Genomic DNA, 18,097 nt, shown 5'->3' on the forward strand with positions numbered 1-18,097 from the left:
TTGACCTTCTTTGCAATGTCTCCTTGAGCTTGCTATCTCTGAGTGACTTCTAATAGCTGAAGACAGTGGCACTATATAAGCCTACGTAATGAAGCCTTTGCTTGAAGCTCATAAGAGTCCTGATCAACAGGAAACCCAGGCAGTCTTTGGCCATTTTTGCTTCATGTATTCCAAAATTTGCAAAGTGTGTCTCCTTGTTGAGTGTGCATAGGTTTTACTCAAACACTCCAATGGGAAAGTGAGTGTCAATTTTTAGAGAATGTAACAGATGTCAAGGATGGACTGGAGAAAAGCCATCAGGACCAATGGCAGCACTATCTACCTGCTTCCAAGGGAAGATGGGATTTTCAGTGGTGGGACAGACTAGCTTTACCAAGACAAAGAAAGGGTAGGATCAGAGGCAGGCACCAAAGGCAGAGAAATGGCACAACCAGCTTAGAGGGGGAAAACTAGAGCTTATGGAGATTCTTCCTAGGTGTAGCCCCCCTTTCAAAATGGAGATTCTTCCAAGGTCTAGCCCCTTCCCCGCTTCAAAAAGACAAAATGTAATCCAAGACAACAAAACTTCCAGACTTCTGTGAGTGGAATAAAGCTGCCTCAGAACTCAGAACTCAGCGCGCGCGTGCGCGCGCGCACACACACACACCCCACACACAAAAGCCTTGGGTCTTTTACTCAGCACACAAGCACCTGTGTATACTTTTCCAAGGGGAACTGCGTGGTCCCTACTCCTCCATTACAGAAGCTTACACAGAGGGTGCAGTAAAAAGATAAAAAGTAAGATAGTTTGGGTGAGGGGAATTGTATACATAATACACCTTGGAAGATACAAAAAGGTTGAAAGAAAGTTTTACTTTCTTAAGAGCATATAAATACTTGGAAACAAATCAGAGTTTCTTGACTTTTCCTGTCAGATTGAATAATCTGACATACTACTTTGCTTATTATGTGAGGTTCATATTTTAAGCCTACAAATAACATTCTTTCTCAACTACCCACTTTCCTACCCTATAAAAGGTCATGCTGTTGCTCCATGATAGGAGCCAGAAGCCAGAGTCACATACCAGAGGCTTTGTCACCACAGACCACACAGTACTCCACCACCTGGGGCCGCTGGACGTCTGCCTTCCCCAGTAAACGCTCCACAGAAGCAGAATCCGTGACGATCTAAGATGTCAGCAAACAAATACTGACAATTAAAATCTAGATAACTAAGTAAAGTAATAGCTAGTTGTACATTCCCAGTCTTAGGTATCTAAACCAAAGAACTCTCTGGGCATTACTGGGAATATTCTGACAGATCCATTCAATAGCTAGGTAATTTTGCTTCCTCACTGGCCTGCACATGTCAGTGACTGCTCTCCTATCTTGTGAACATCACCAAGACTGAAAGCCACATGGAGATCACAAATAGATTCTCTGGATTCTCTGAGGTAAAGACAGGTGAAGTTCGTCAGCTATGCTTTCATCACACAAAATGTAAATATGAACCTGGTGTTTCCAGAGCTATACCCAGGCTTTACTGACTAGATGTCTTGTTGAGGCATTGGATAGATGGACTTGTACAGATGACAGCAGAAGCCTGCTATTTCCTCTCACTTACCTGTAATTCTCTAGATGATAACCCGTTCTATCCATCTAAGAAAAAAACATAACTGATACCAACTTGAGAAAGTTTAAAAAACAGTTGTTTTTAAAATGTACTTAATTTGAGCACACAACAAACCTTCAAATGAATCTCACAGGGTGAACCAGATACAGAAATCAGGTAAAACCACCTATGAAATGTGACATAAGCAGCCAGTCTTTCACAAACCTGTGCTTTTAATAAGCCGGGTAGTTTAATATCAAAGGATCAAAACACACTTTGAGAGAGGTCTACATAGTGAGTTCCTGTCTCAAAAAGATCAAAATAAATTTAAAAACCAAAAACACATTAATACCGATTTCCTCTTGACTATGTCAAAACATGCTCCATGCATGGACACTCTGGAATATTGGCATTGAGCCTCCAAATTCACACTGAACATTGGTCCTGCTTTCCTTCAGTGTCTGCTCATATTTTTGTGGCTGCACCAATCCCATCTTGCTTCTCCTTTTCCCTCCCAGAGTAGAGATAAATAGGACAAAGCTGGTGATAGGAAGTAAAGAGTAGTTCCTCAAAATATTCTCTGGGACTGGAGAACTCGTCTGGGTTGCTTTGCTCAAATAAACCTGTTACACTTTTTCAATTTGGCTTAATCTGGCTTATTACATTGGTGGAGAAACCTATTATCAGGAGGCAGAAAACCTATTAGTAAGAAAGAGCAGATGGTCAGCTCTAGAGGGTGTCTTAAAAATATAGGCTAATGGGAAGTAGAAGAAGACAAGATCTCCTGAGTAAAGTGGGAGCATGGGGACTTTGGGGGAAGAGTTGAAGTGGAGGGGAGGGGGGGGGGGAAGGGGCAGAGAAAAATGTAGCGCTCAATAAAAATCAATAAACAGGTAGGTTAGAGCACAAAAGGAAAATATATATATATGCTAATGGTCTCACCATGTGGTCTTTTAAGATCAATTCTCCAGTGGCCCTCACTATCACCTTGCCTATGCCAGCCACTTTTCCTTGGCTTAGCTTCTGTTTCTTGTTATTGTTCTTGCTGACTGCCTTCTGGGTGCAGCCACTCAATTTACTGGTTTTTAGTTTAGTTATCTTAAGCAGCAATCCTGCCATCCTTGTAAATTCCCAAAGGCCCTCCTAGGGTGGATATGGCCTCCAAGGGAGGGCAAAACGGAGCTGAGAAGCAGTTCAAGTATCAAGTACAGAAACAGCCGCCAATCAACAGGCCTTACCTGGATCCTGCCAGGGACAAGGTTGTCCGAGGTGGTGAATATGAGCTGCTTGGCACTGGATGTCTCTGGAGACGCCAGGATCACCTTCCCAGTTCCAGCTCCATCTGGGCTGGTTAGGATGAACTGCTGTTTGGAAGATCCAGAGGCGTCCACTGCGGTGACTATCTGGATCTTCTGTCCTGTCTGCTGATCTGTTACAATCTACAAGATACAACATGGAAGCCCCTTTGTGTGGTGTGTCTTCAGATCTGTGCATTTGCATTTGCACATGCAGGCAGTGCTCCTGTGATCTACTGCAGGTGATGACTAGAATCAATGCTGGTCTAAGATATATTATGATGGCTAATCTTCACTGCCAACCTGACTGGAGTTAGAATCAGTGTGGAAGCACACCTCTATATATGTCTATGGGAGTCTTTCCAGAAAGATTTGACTATGGAGGGAAGACCCACCCTGAATGTGAGTGGTGCCATTCCATGAACTGGGACCCTGAACTGAATAGAATAAAAAGGAGAAAAATGGGCTGTCCTAGGACCAGCAATCAATCGTTCTGCTGTCTTACTATGGATGCAATGTGACCAGCTACCTTATGTTTCTGCTGACATAACTTTTAGGGTATATGACTGTATTCTAAATATGAACCAAAATAAAAGCCCTCTTTTTTTAAATTTACTTTGTCATCTTGTCAAAACAACAAGAAAAGTAACTGACATACATGTTCCATGGTGAAGTAGGATAAATAGTGCCTTTTTCAGAAATTACTTTTTCATCAATTAGTTTCACTCTAGATCTTATCTTTACTATTTTTTTTAGAATTAAAAGCCCTTTGTGAAGACAATCATAATAGATAAGACTTAAACATTAAAAAAAGAAAGCAAAAAGCTCCCCCACCCCCAATCTTAACATAGTCAAAAAAGAAGGCAGCCTTAACTTTTCAAAAATCGGGAGATATTGCTTTAAAGAAGTGATACTTTTGAAGGGAAGGTCCTGTTAAGAAACCTTGTCTTGAGTGACAGAATTCACTTGCCTTTCCACTGTGATTCATCACCAGCCCACTCCATGGTCTGACTCTGAGATCTTAGAGGCCACATCTAACTTTACTGTTGTATAGTCAGGGTCAGAAGAGTCCTTGCGCATGGAGTGAAGATAATAAAAGAAGGTGGAATACACTGACTCAGAAGAAGGCCTGATTATAATTCTTCAAAAACTCAGAGCCTCTTCTTCCTTGAACTCATAATTCTTATGCCTCAGATTCTCAAGACTGGGATTACAGGTGTGTGACACCACACTTAGCTTTTATGTACCATTTCTTAAATGAGGAACACTAAGTAAACATAGGACACGGAGAATATTGGACAAAGTCACATCCATCCTTGCCTACAGTTCACAAAAGACTATGAGACAACAGAAGCAAGCCTGGAGAGAAACAGCTGCAAGAAAGTAGGGAAGCTAAGAAGGGGCGTCCCTAAGACCCTGCAGTGCTGCAGGGCAGAGCTGCTTATTTGTTCCAGCCGCCCAACTAGCTTGGCCCCGAAATAATCACACAGAAACTATATTATTTAAAACACTGCTTGGCCCATTAGCTATAACTTCTTAGTGGCTAACTCTTACATCTTAATTTAACTCATCTCCATTAATTTGTGTATCACCATGAGGTTGTGGCCTATCAGCAAAGTTTCAGCATGTCTATCTCTAGTGGCTCCACAGCGTCTCCCTCTGCCTTCCTTCTCCCAGCATTCAGTCCAGTTTTCCCCACCTACCTAAGTTCTGCCCTATCAACAGGCCAAGGCAGTTTCTTTATTAATGGTAATCATAGCACACAAAGGGGACTCCCACATCCCTACAGCACCTCAATTTTATTCACATGCTTGGCCTCCAGAGCTGTGGAGAACTGTTTCTGTTATATTACAAAGTTTGGGGAAGCTTGTACTGCAGTCTTGGCAAGCTTATGCTAAGAGGCAAGTCCAGATTTTCCTGCCTGAAACAATGGCCATGCTCTTTGCCAACCAGTAAGAGAGAACTGGTGTGGAGAGGACTGAGAGGAGAAATCCTATTCTCTGTGACCTTCTACCCATTCAGAGGTGATGGGCACTTACTATAGTTTAGTGAAAAGAGCTGAGCACAACATACATCTTGTGTTCTTCGTGGCTTCCAGGGAATAAAGTGAAAGGAAAATGGGTACAGAACTACTTTTTAAGTAGTGTTGGATAGAACTAGATAAGACAGGGATGACCTAACAGGGTAAACAGACCACAATGCTACTGAAGTGTAATTTTAAAAGTTTTTCTTTTTCTTTTCTTGTAATGTGCATGTCACTAACAATTATGTATCATTTGTAGGTGGCCTTAAATTATTAAGATGTAAATTGTAAGCACTAAGACAACAACTGAAACCATTTTAAGAAGATATATATTTGATATGCAGCAAAAGAAATCACATAAATATCTCCACTAAAACCAGAAAGAAAAACCTCTGGCAATTAACACAGAAGTTACACAAAAGTGTGATATTAACCTCAAGTTATTGATAACCACGTGAATATGAATAATCAGTCTGCATACACCAATGAAAATACGAAGATTATTAAGTAAAACAAGACAACACATTTCATATATAAAGACACAAATGAACAGATGAAGAGAGATGTACCTTGTACATAAAGATAAAAAGCAAAACAAAAACAGTAACTGTAGTGTCAAAGTTAATTACTATGCCTAAGAGATTCATGAAACAAAAATGTCTCTGATCTGGAAGCCCCTTGCCCAAGACAGACAGACGGACAGTTCCTGAAATGCTGGAAGCTGTTGTTTATGAGAGGTAACAAGCCACAGGTTTCACTCCTCTAAACAAGGTTGTTTGATCCATCTGCACTGGATGTGCCTGATCACACATGAGCGGGTGGTTCACAGACAGGAAATACGTCAGGATGTATACTTGCTTGATTGGACCTGATGGAAAATGCAATGAATTATGGGTTTTCCTTTTTAAGCTCTTGCAAAAACTTGATCCAGGGGCCATTTTCCAGGAACCCTGGATATGGAGCTGGTCAGAGCCCATCCACCTGGCCAGTATTTAATAAGCTTGCTTCAAATTTGGCTTTAAATTGTGGTAGTAGTCTTATTCTCGACTAGTAGGATTAACATAACAAAAACAATGGAGAAACTATATTAATCTCAAACAAAATAAACTTCAAAACAAGGAAACTATCAGGTCCTGTGTAGAGGCACTATATAATGAGAATCAATTCTCAAAGATGTAACAATCCTAAACCCATATGCACCAAACAACAAATAGCAAAATACATTAGGTATCTGGGGTTAGGAGGATGTAGTTCAGCTATTGGTTAGCATGTGCCAAACCCTAGGTTCTATCACTATAATCAATCCCCCCCCCCAAAAAAAAATACAAGGCAAACCCAGACAGAACTAGAGGGAAGAAAAGGGAATTCCACAGCTATAGATGGAGATGTCAATGCATTCCTGTAAACACCAGCAGGCATAATAACTAGTAAGGAACTAGCAGGCTATCCTGCACAGTCAGCCTGATATAAATGGCATTCGTACAGTAATCTCTCTGATATTTACAGTATCTCTCCTCAAACTTGCACAGGAGAGTCACAAACAGAAACTACATTCTGGCTATTAAAATGCATTGTAAAAGAGTTTGCAGATTGGAAAGTAAATGCAATATATTCTCAAGCTCAATGAAACTTAAGTAGAAATTAAAACAATATTATTTCTGGATAAGACACAGGTTGAAGACACAGTTATAAGAGTAATTTTACCATAGGCTAAGTAGGGCTCACAGCAGATGTCTTGGCTAGCTATTTGGCAGCCACTGGTGTATAATGACACCTAAAGCTATCTGCTCAGCTGGAGCCAATAAAGAAAGTTGGAGCAAACATCCCAGAGTATCATTCTGTAGAACCCCAACATTTTCCATTAGGGACAGAAGGGCAACAGGAAACACAGCCAGTAACACAATTAAACCAGAATTACTCTCCATTTTATGGATGGTCTGCACACCATATTCTAAATAGGTCTCTCCTGTATGGCAAATAACTCAGCTGAAGGACCAAGGATACTTTAGAGCAGTAGTTATGGAAAGGCATAGCCTTTTCATATATATATATATACACACACACAAGTGCTTGCATATATATGCAAAAAGTAATTTAAATCATAAAGTATATTTAGATACAGTAAGATAACTGCAACAAAATTAGGTGTTGAAAAGTGGAATAAGAATCCAGGAAAAGACATGGAAAACAGTACTTTTTGGTTATATAAAACCTGAAAATACCTTTAATCTCATCACTCAGGAGGCAGAGGCAGGCAGATCTCTGTGAGTTCGAGGCCAGCCTGGTCTACAAAATGCCTGTCTCAAAAACCAAAAAACATGGACCGTTTTCGTAATTAATGATTGATGTGAGAGGGCCCCAGCTACCTCAGGGCAGATGGTCCTGGCTGTACACAAAAGCAGGTGGGGCAAGTCATGGGGAGCAAGCCAGTAAGAAGTATCCCTCTTTCATCAGTGCTTCAGCTTGTGTCTCCATGTTCCTTCTCTGACTTCCTTAGATATGGACTGCCATGGACGTTTAAGTCAAATAAACCCATTTCCTCTCCAAGTTGCTTTTGGTCACAGTGTGTTCTATCACAAGCAAGAGAAACCTAAGACAATATGGAACCACGCTTAAAAAAAAAATAACATGGGCAAAAGATGCACAAAAGGTTGATCCTTCTTTGAAAGAATAAGAGGGGCTGAGAATATGGTTAAGTCAGTGAAATGCTTCCCAAACACGCACAAAAAAGTTGGGCATGGCAAGGAAAACCTGTAACCACAGCAGATCCAAGGGTTTACTGGCCAGCTAGGCTAGCCAAAATTGCAAGTTCCAGATTTTATCTCGTCTCAAATTATAATATAAAATTAAAAACAAATAAAATTTCTTAAACTTTTTTTTTAAAGGAAGAAAAGAAGGGACAGAGATCTGGGGCTCAGTTAATAGAATGCTTGCCTGACATGCACATGGCCCTATATTTGATCTTCAAGCACCATATAAAATAGGTGTGGTGGTACATAATTCTCACTTAGGAGGCACATGGATATTTAAAGTATCCTCAGCTACACAGTGAGTTTGAGTTTGAGGTTTCTACTGAGAGAAACCTATGTCAACCCTGTGCCTTGTATGGTGGAACTCTGATACAGCATGCACATATTGCCTATGCAACCCTCACAGGCAAGCAACAACTCTTCTGAGTATCAAGAGAGGTCCCTGGAGTATCAGAGTAAAAAAAAAAAACAGCAGAAAGTGGTGGACTAGAAAGCACAAAACACAATGTATTGGAAGTAGGAAGCAGATCTAGAAAGGCTATATATATAAAAGAGTCCTAGAAGCTGTCTACTTGAGATCACAAGATGTCAAACTTTCAAAAAAGAAAAAATGTAACTAGTTACTTCTAACAAAATTGTATATGAATCTCAATATATAATATAGTTGAATGTTATACAGGTAAATGTATTTTAGAAACAAGCACTTAAGTAAAGTTGGTCAATGATTACAATAATGCTTTTCTTGAAAAAAAGGGGAGATGAAGGACCATCCCAGGAGAACCTCAAAACACAGAGGATTCACACAAAGTCACCACTGAAGAACAAACAAGGCAGAAAAATCTCACAATCATCTTCAAAATGTAACAGTATAAATTCCTTTTCCCTTAACTTACCTTCCTTTTAAAAGCTGGATTAAAAAGTAAAAATTAAACCTAATGTTTCCTGTGTTCTCCATCATCTATCTCTTCAGCTCCTGACTTACATTTCTATCCCCAAGGCAGCAGCTCTGAGCCCCAGTTGTTCCTCCACTGAGGGATTGTGTTCCTCCTCCTTAAAACAATACAAAGAACACCAGCAATGCTTCTGGTGACCCGTGCTAACCTGCATGACAAGGGATGGTGTTTTATGTTGCCTGGCAGCTAATTATTATTATCGTAATCAATAATGAATTTCAACAGATCCAAGAAAGGGAGGGAGGGGGAGAGAGGGAGAGGGAGAGGGAGAGGGAGAGGGAGAGGGAGAGGGAGAGAGAGAGAGAGAGAGAGAGAGAGAGAGAGAGAGAGAGAGAGAGAGAGAGAGAGAGAGAGAGAGAGAGACATAAAAAAAAACTCTGAGTCGGGCAATGGTAGTGCATGCCTTTTATCCCAGCACTCGGAAAGCAGAGGAAGGCAAATCTCTGTAAGTTTGAGGTCAGCCTAGGCTATAAGAGGACAGGCTCCAAAGCTACAGAGAAACCCTGTATCGAAAAAACAAAACAAAACAAAATGCTATAACACAAATCTAAGTGTGTTAGCACCAGCTTGTAATTCTATTACTAGGGATATGAAAGCAGAAGAATCAGGACTTCAGGGATAACCTCAGCTACACAACAAGTTTAGGTCAGTCTGAGATACAGGAGAGCCCACTGCAAAACACACACTCAAAAACAAAACCTCTATCGCACAATTACTAGCATTTCCTGGTGCTCATTTGCAGAGCTGCATGCCTTACCACACTTTATCCTTCTGCACTTGTGTAACACCAGCACTATCCACAATGACACTGTTCAGAAATAGAAGTTTTGGAAACTCTCCCTAGGTCATATGGCTGACTGGTCACAAGACTACATCTTAGGTCCATTAATTCAGGCTAAAAAGTCTGACATCTTTTCCCTCTTAGCCTTTCCAGAGAAGCCACTATTTAGGTTCTAAACACTGCTGTCATACACTAAAATATTAAAAATGCATTCTCTTTCCAGGCTCGAAGGGAAGCAATGTTCACTGACAAGGTATGGGCTAAGAATGAGGTTATCTGCATTAACACTAACAACACAGAAATTATTTCACTTTTTAAAAACAAATCTTTTTAGAATATTTATTATTTTGAGTTCGTACATGTGTGTGTGAGCATGCACACAAATGCATGCAATGTGTGTATGTGTGAAGGTACATGCATGCCACGGTGTAGAGATTTGAGGACAACTTTTAGGAGTCTCTTCTATCTTCCTTAGGTTCTATGACAGAGCTCAAATCACCATGGTTTCTTAGCAGGTGCTTTTATTTGCTGAGGCATCCTGCTGTCCCAACCCTGCTATTTTTCACACTCATGTAACAGGGCTTTTTTGTTTTGTTCATTTCTGTTCATATGTTCTGATTCAGCTGAGTAATCAAACATCAATGTGTTATCACTTCCTCCCAGTTTCTTGCCATAATTTTCAAAGTCTTTTTGTTAAGGGCAGATTCACAGCTCTGTCCCTGCTTAAGTAACAGTTAACACTACTGCTGCTACTGCTACTACTAGTTACTATGTATAGATAATACATATTTAACATGATTATGTACAAGAAACCTTTCTAAGCATTTTTAAAGCATTATATCTGCTGATTCCTTACAAAATCCTGGGGCAAGATCTACTATTATATATATATATATATATCTTCCAAATAGAAAAAGTGAAACATTAAAACTGTCATTGCTCCAACTGAAAAATCTATGAAGTCAGGTCATTGGCTGTGACTACAAGCAGGAGTCCCTAATTTAATAGGAGAATATATATATATATATATATATATATATATATATATATATATATATATATAGCCTCTCAATTTGAAAGCAAGTAAATAATAAAACGGTACATCATCCAGGAATTTGAAGCAACAGTCCATACTTATGCTTTAAAAGTAACTTAAACTGTTAACTGTTGCTTTCTAAACAAATGAGCTCACACTTCTACTTGATGCCAAGAGGTATATACTCTGTAGTGAAACTCTTAGGCAAGTTTGGTTTTGGACAGAATGAAGAAATCCAGTGGAACTAACTTAAGTACCTGAATGCGCTGAGGTGAGGCTACCGCAGAGTCGGTGGAAATTATCTGGATGCGCGGGGAGGGGCTGGTCATCCCTGGAGATTCCGGCCGAGAGGTCTGTGTACGTGGTACCTATGGATGAGAATATGGGGTTTAGGAAGTGATTTCCTGAGGACTATACTTTTCTTTCTTTTTTAAAGGCAGGGTCTGGTCTTCATGCTGGCTTTGAACTACTGACTCTCCTGTCTCTACCTCCCAAGTACCAGGATTACAAGTATGCACTACCTTGCCTAGCACAAGCATGGCCCTTGCTCTGCTGTGGCCTAGAGTGATAAACTTGAATTTTGAGATATCAAAATAGGACAACAAAGGAAGTAGTGAGATACTGTCCATGATTGTCCCAAGAAAACACCACTTAAAATAGCTGCTTCTGATGCTGAAAGCACAAGGACAAACCAAATCAATTTTACTTTTCATGACCTTTAAAAAAGAAAAAAAAAAAAGCTATCAAAAGTAACTTTTTTTTTTTGGAGATGCTCTTTGAAGTTTTTTTTTTTTTCACTGTTTCCAAAGCCAGCTGTAAAACTCTCCTCTGTAATGACTTTTAATAGAAAGTCTTTCACGAAGAGCCAGCATGGCCCTGAAAATTACTGGAAGCAGCATTTATGGATGGGTCTTGACAACCTCCTAGACCCAGGAAGAATGAAGTTGGGCAAAGTTCACCACAAATACAAAGATACCTACCAAAGGTGAGGGTCAACGTGCTGAGTGGTCACCTGGGTACCTGAAGTGAGAAGACAGTATCTTGATTAAAAGGCTATCATGAACCAACACCAGGCAAAGGTGTCTTGTCCCCCTCACCTAAAAATGTTTCCATAATTTACTCTGTGAGGTCAATATTGCTCAAAACTAAAGATGTAATGAACATTATCTTACAAATATAGATATAAAAACTCAATCAAAGAAAGGAAACTGAATCCAGTAGCATTCCTAAGTGCAGCTTACCCAAAGAGCACAAGGCTGGTTCAATGCATGAATCAGTTCGCCAAACGCTGCAAGATTACTTTAATGGACAGAACAGACAGAAAGCATTTGACAAAAATCCAACACTATTTTATAAGAAAAGAAAGACAACAAGTTAGAAATAAAGAGTGCACTCAATCTGATAGAAGATAGGGAACAAAACTTTCCCTCAAGGTGAGAAACAAGACAAGGTATGATTTTATCACTATATAATTGTACTGGAACTGCTAGTCAAGAAAGAAGATAGAGAGAAAAGAAAACTATAAGGAGGAAAAATGAGAGTAAGAGAGGAAGAAAAAGGAGGGAAGCAGAATGTATCAATCATCTCCATATGCATGTTCTTGCATAAAACCCCACAGAATCCACAAAACGTCCCTCACGACTGATCACAGGGTATAAGATAACTGTATTCTATACACTGGCAATAAACAATCTGAAAACAAAATTAAGGAAATAATCTCACTGATAACATAAAAAAGAACAAAATATGGGAATAAATTTAACAAAGTAAGTATAAACAAGCCAGATGTGATGGCTCAAACATGTAATCCCAGAAACTTGAGGCAGCAGAAAGTGAGAGACCAACCAGAGACACATAAATTCTATGTACCTCTGACTGGGCTATAGAGTGAGAACTTCTCCAAAAGAAGAAAAAGAAAACAAGCAAACAAAAAACACCTAGCAAACAAACATAAAAATCTCCAGAAAATACCACTGCAAGAATGAAGACAGCTTAAATAGAAACACAACTCTGTTCATAGACCAAAACATAATGCTAATTAGCACAATTTCCTAAACTGACAAATTCAGTGTCATCCCTGTTGAAATCCCAGGTACTTTTTTCCCCTTCCATAATTTGATCTGCTGATCATAAAGTTCATGTGAAATGCAAGGAACCCAGAACAAAACAATCCTGAAAAAGAAAATGAAGATGTAGGAGGACCCACACTTCTACATTTGATTACTAAACCTTTATAATCAAAGCAATCTGGGATCCACCACTCTCACTTCTAGTATTTAGCTACAAGATCTAAAATGGAAGTACTATTTATATTTCAGTGTAGTATTCAAAATAACAAAGTTACGTGATCACTCAAGTGTCATTAACAGAAGAATGGATAAAAAAAAACGCAGAGATGGCTCAGAAATTAAAAAAGACTAGCTATTCTGTGGAGGACCCAGGTTTGCTTCTTGGCACCCATGTGGCAGCTCACAGTCAACCTCAACTCCAGTTTCAGAGAATCTGACATCGTTTTCTGGCCTCCTTGGGCACTGTACATACATGGTGCACATATTTAACACAGGCAAACATTCATACATATAAAATAAAATATTTTAAATGGTTTATGAAAAAGAAAATATGGGTATACACATACAATGAACTATTTAACAATGTCAGTTATGACAACATGGATGGAACTAGAGAACACTATGCTAAATGAAATATGTCAAGAACAGTTACCCACACTGTCCTCAACAATTGAAAACACAGAAGAGTAGAATGGCGGAAACAGGAAGATATGTCAAGAATTATCAACTCTCACTCTATTTCCTTGGGTGTTATTGAGATCTACTGCACAGTGTAATGAACAAGGTTAATGAGACTGTTTTACACACCTCCAAAGCAATAAGAATACATTTCAGGTGTTCTTGCAAAATATTTAAAGTGCTGAATGTTAAGTAGCTTGACTTAATATTCTGCATTGTATTAAAAATTTTCAGTGTTACCGTATATTCTACTGACATATAAAAGTAATAAGTTGTTAATTTAAAAGCCAAAAAGTGAAACAGAATGATAGTGATTATTATAAAGATAAAACACAGAGATCAAGAGAACAGAACAGAGAATCTAGGAACGTGTGTGTGTGTGTGTGTGTACATATATATATATATATATATATATATATATATATATCAGACTTATCCACATTAGTTTTCATATGGTGCCTGCTGCCAAGCCTAATAACTTCAGTTCAATCCGTAGGACCTACAGGGTAGGAGGAGAGAACCCATTCCTGTGAGTTATCTTCTGATTTCTATACATGTGTCATGCATGGCATTCACAAGCACAGAATAAAAAATAAGAATAGGCCCTCCAGATAAAATTTCAAGGAAGCTGCCAAAATTTCTCTAAGGTATTCTGACCCACCTTAAAATATTTAGGTCACGTGACCTAGAGTAATGTTTGTTCGTTGTCATAAAACCTCTGTGCAGGATGCATTCCCGTATGTCATCTTTTGAACACACAATGAATGAAGCATGACTTCAAACTGAGCATGCTCAGAAAATATGCTTACCTCCAGGAATGAGTCTTCACAAGTGAACATACATAGGCTTTCCTGATAAAATCCTTGCTCAGGGTGTAATGCTTTGAATCATGGTAAGGGCTCTCTTTACTTGCTGTTTGAGTAAGAGTAGTTAAGAGTTCCTCCAATCCCATCTTCTGGTTGTATCTACTGGCTGTGTTCACTCACCAAAGGACCAAATTTGGTTATAAATGGGCAAAGAATAATCTTTATAACAAATGGTGATAGCTACACATCATAAATAAAATTCAGGTGGGTTGTGGTAGCACATGCCTTTAATCCCAGTACTCAGGAGGCAGAAGCAGATTGATCTCTGTGAGTTCAAGGCCAGTCTGGTCTACAAAGTGAGTTTCAGGGTAGCCAGAACTGTTACTCAGAAAAACCCTGTCTCAAAAAACCAACAAATAAATTAGATAGATAGATAGATAGATAGATAGATAGATAGATAGATAGATAGATAGATAGATAGATAGATAGATAGATAGATAAAAGCTCAAAATGGATTAAAGATTGCAATACAAGATTAAAGCAAAAACCCTGCCTCAAAAAATAAATAAATACTGCTCAAAATGGATTAAAAATCAAAATAGAAGAGTTAAAACATTAAAACTCTCGCAGAAAACAGTTATAACTTGGATTTAAGTGATGGGTTTTGGATGTCACTGAGAGCATAAGTAACAGCAAAAAAAATCTGATAATTGCACATTTTCAAAATTAAAAACTTATGTGTATGTGTTTGTACAGGACAGATAATAGTCTCAGGTGTTGTTCCTCAGGTGCCACTGACCTATGTTTAGGTTAAATCTCTCACTGACCTGGAACTCACTAGGAAGGCTAGACGGGCTGGCCAGAGAGTCCCAGCTGCCTGCCTCTACCTCTCCAATGCTGGAATTACTAACTCATATCACTACATCCAGCAAGCACTTTACTGACTAGCGTCTTCCCAGCACCCAATTAAAAACTTCTATATCCAAAGATACTAACACCAACAAGAAAAGATGAACCATATAAATGGGAGAAATTCTTGAAAATCACATATGAAGATCTACACATAACATATAAAGAATTGCTTTAAATTAAAATGTAGCCGAGTGGTAGATCATGTGCCTACCACACACTAGGCTATGGGGTTCAATTATCAGGACTGCATCACACAACATATACATGGAGGGGCCATCCATTAACAAAATATACAAATGACCAATAAGCACAGTAAAAGATCCCCTATATATCCTTAGTTACTAGGGAATGCAAGTCAAAAGAAAAAAATCACAGTAAGATACCATTTCACATCCACTGGGATGACGACAACAGCAATGAAAATATAGGCCAATAACAAGTACTGGTGACAATGGACAGACTGAAACAGCTGCAACATAATTCTGCAATTATACTGCTAAATATGCTTAAGACAATATATTAACTGTGGTAGGTATTTCACAAGAGAGTCCAGACAACAATAAATACTGCTTAGTAATAGGAAAGGGTATGGGGGCTATAGAGTTGATTCAGTGGTTAAGAGCACTGTTATTCTTGCAAGACCCAGGTTTGAGACCTAGTACCCCCTAATTACTTGAAACTCTATAACTTCAGTTCCAGAGAATCTACAGCCCTCTTCTAACCTTCATGGCTATCAGGCATGAACAAAATATACATACATGCAGCAAAACATTCATACACACAAATAAATCTAAAAAAATTTTTAGAAAGGGATGTGTATTGACACATGCTACAACTCAGAAAAACCATTCACAAGACTATTTATATAAAATGTCCAGAATAGGCAAATCCATAAAGGAAGAAAATAGATCACTGGTTACTTTGGGCTGAGGCAACATAGGGAGCAGGGGGATGCTTCAATGTATGTGGTGGTTTGAAAGAAAATGGCCCCCAAAGGGAGTGGCACCATTAGGATGTATGGCCTTGTTGAAGTAGGTATGGTCTTGTTGGAGGAAGTGTGTCACTGTGAAGGTAGGCTTTAAGGTCTCATGTATGCTCAAGTCATGCCAGTGTCTCAGTTCACATCCTGTTGCCTGCGTATCAAGATGTGGGATTCTCTCAGCTCCAGCAGCATGTCTGCCTCCATGTCCAGTCATGACAATAATAGACTAAACTTCTGAACTGTAAGTCACTACAATTAAATGTTCTCCTTTATAAGAGTTGTCCTAGTGTCTTTTTCACAGCAATTGAAACCCTAACTTTGGGATGATGAAATAAATTTTGAATTAGATAATAGGAATAGTGCCACTAAACCTTATATTGTAAAAGGGTATCCAAAACTAAAAAAGTATATGGAAATGACTAGATATATTAAAATGTTTTCTTTCATAAGCATCAACTTTATCAACAAGTTCAGTCCAAAAGATAACAGAGCACACAATATTATAGTGGTAGTTAGCTTAGGAAAGCTTCATACAGACTCCTTTGCTCTCTTGACTAAGACAGACAGGACAGAAGTGCTTTACAGATGTGCTGAAGCTGCATCCCAAGACCTCTCTTCTAGCATTGTTCATGTACACAGTTTGTCTCCAAGGATAAAAAGTTTTGCCCATTCATTATATGCTTCTAAGTAGTGAATATTTAGAATTTGGGTTCATCTAATATTAGTCTCTAAATTAATTCTGTCAGCTTCAAAGATCTAAAAGCCTTCACTGATAAATAGACCAAGAGATCAGTGAGGAACCTTATTTCAAAGATGATTTTATTTTATGTGCATGAGTGTTTTGCCTGTATGTATATCTGTGCACTACATGTACACATGTGCCAACAAAGGCAAGAAGAAGAGATGGAGTTAAAGGTGGTTGTGAGCTACCATGTGGGTGCTAAAAATTGAACTTAGGTTCTGAGTAAGAGGAGTGAGTATTTTTAACTGCTAAGTCTTCTCTCCACTCTGAAGCTTTTTTTTTTTTTTATCTTAACTGCAACTAGTTTTTAAAGCAGCCAGCACTGCTTGAGTTCCCACAGACTATGAGATCTTGAAAAGCTAGCTGACACAGGACTCTGAATGAGCCAGTTTATATAAATTTCAATTTCCTCAAATTCAATAATGACATACTGCTATCATTTCATAGAATGGTGTGAGGCTCAATGAATAGCAAGCACTTAGTCTACACTCAAAGGGCAGCCATCATTATCATAAACTTCCTGAAAATTTTCCTAAGTTCAATTAAACAGAGTTGAAATATTGTTGCTACAATATGATGGACTGTATGGCTGAGCCTCTAAACAGAATTTTTCTTTTCATTTCCTTTTCTCTCCTGTTTGACAGTCCAGCTCGCTATGTAGCACAAACTTACCTTAAACTTGAAATTCTCCTGCCCTGCCTCCCACATGCTAGGATTACATGTGTGTTTCACTATGCCCAGCTCTTTTCATTTCTTTCCTGTTACAAAAAAATCTAATTTTGACATCAAACCATACACAAAAATTTAAAGCCATACTATAAATCTGTAGCTTTGGACTAGGTTGTGCTTAAAGCACAAGCAAGCAGAAGCAAAAAATAGGCACACACATGATGTGAGATGTCCTTTTGTATATGTGTTGCTTTATTAGTTGATGAATAAAGTTACTTTGGACTATGGCAGGGCAGAATAAAGCCAGGAGGAAAATCCGAACAGATTTTATATATATTTTATATATATTTTATATATAGCGAGTAGGCTGAGACAGAGAGACACCACGATGAAGCTGACGAAAGAGAAGGATGCCGGAACCTTATCAATCTTACCTGTAGGCCACAGCCTCATAGATTAACAGAAATGGGTTAATTTATGATGTAAGAGTTACTTAATAAGAAGCCTGAATTAACAGGCCAAGCAGTGTTGTAATTAATATAGTTTCTATATGATTATTTGTGTATGGGAAGCCAGGAAACGAACGAGCAGTCTCCTTTTACACATGCTATTTGCCACTATTAAGAACTTTTAGCCTTAAAAGTAAAAAAGAAACCTACAGAATATCAAAAAGTGATTTACAAAATTATATAATTGGTAAGGAAACATCATTGGAAATGCAAATCACAATCTCAATAGATATCAATTCATACCCACTGGTGTTGGGAAGGATATGGAGAAAATAGACCCTCATAACTTTGCTGGCAAGAA

General features: G+C 38.7%; 1 protein-coding gene across 5 annotated transcripts in view; it reads right to left on the reverse strand.

Annotated features, from left to right (window-relative positions):
- Nr2c2 (nuclear receptor subfamily 2 group C member 2) overlaps nt 1-18,097 on the reverse strand; it is a 71,721-nt gene that overhangs the window by 20,943 nt on the left and 32,681 nt on the right. For 4 of the 5 annotated variants that reach the window (XM_038317876.1, XM_038317878.1, XM_038317879.1 and 1 more), the window contains 4 exons: nt 11,410-11,449; nt 10,687-10,797; nt 2,830-3,030; nt 1,065-1,167 (listed from right to left, as the gene is read on the reverse strand). In XM_038317876.1, the coding sequence (XP_038173804.1) occupies nt 1,065-1,167; nt 2,830-3,030; nt 10,687-10,758 (376 nt within the window). In that variant the 5' untranslated portion in view covers nt 10,759-10,797; nt 11,410-11,449. The remainder of the gene's footprint in view (nt 1-1,064; nt 1,168-2,829; nt 3,031-10,686; nt 10,798-11,409; nt 11,450-18,097) is intronic. The other variant, XM_042054429.1, reaches the window with a different exon arrangement.

Source organism: Arvicola amphibius, chromosome 2, assembly GCF_903992535.2.
Source record: "Arvicola amphibius chromosome 2, mArvAmp1.2, whole genome shotgun sequence".
Taxonomy (NCBI): domain Eukaryota; kingdom Metazoa; phylum Chordata; class Mammalia; order Rodentia; family Cricetidae; genus Arvicola; species Arvicola amphibius.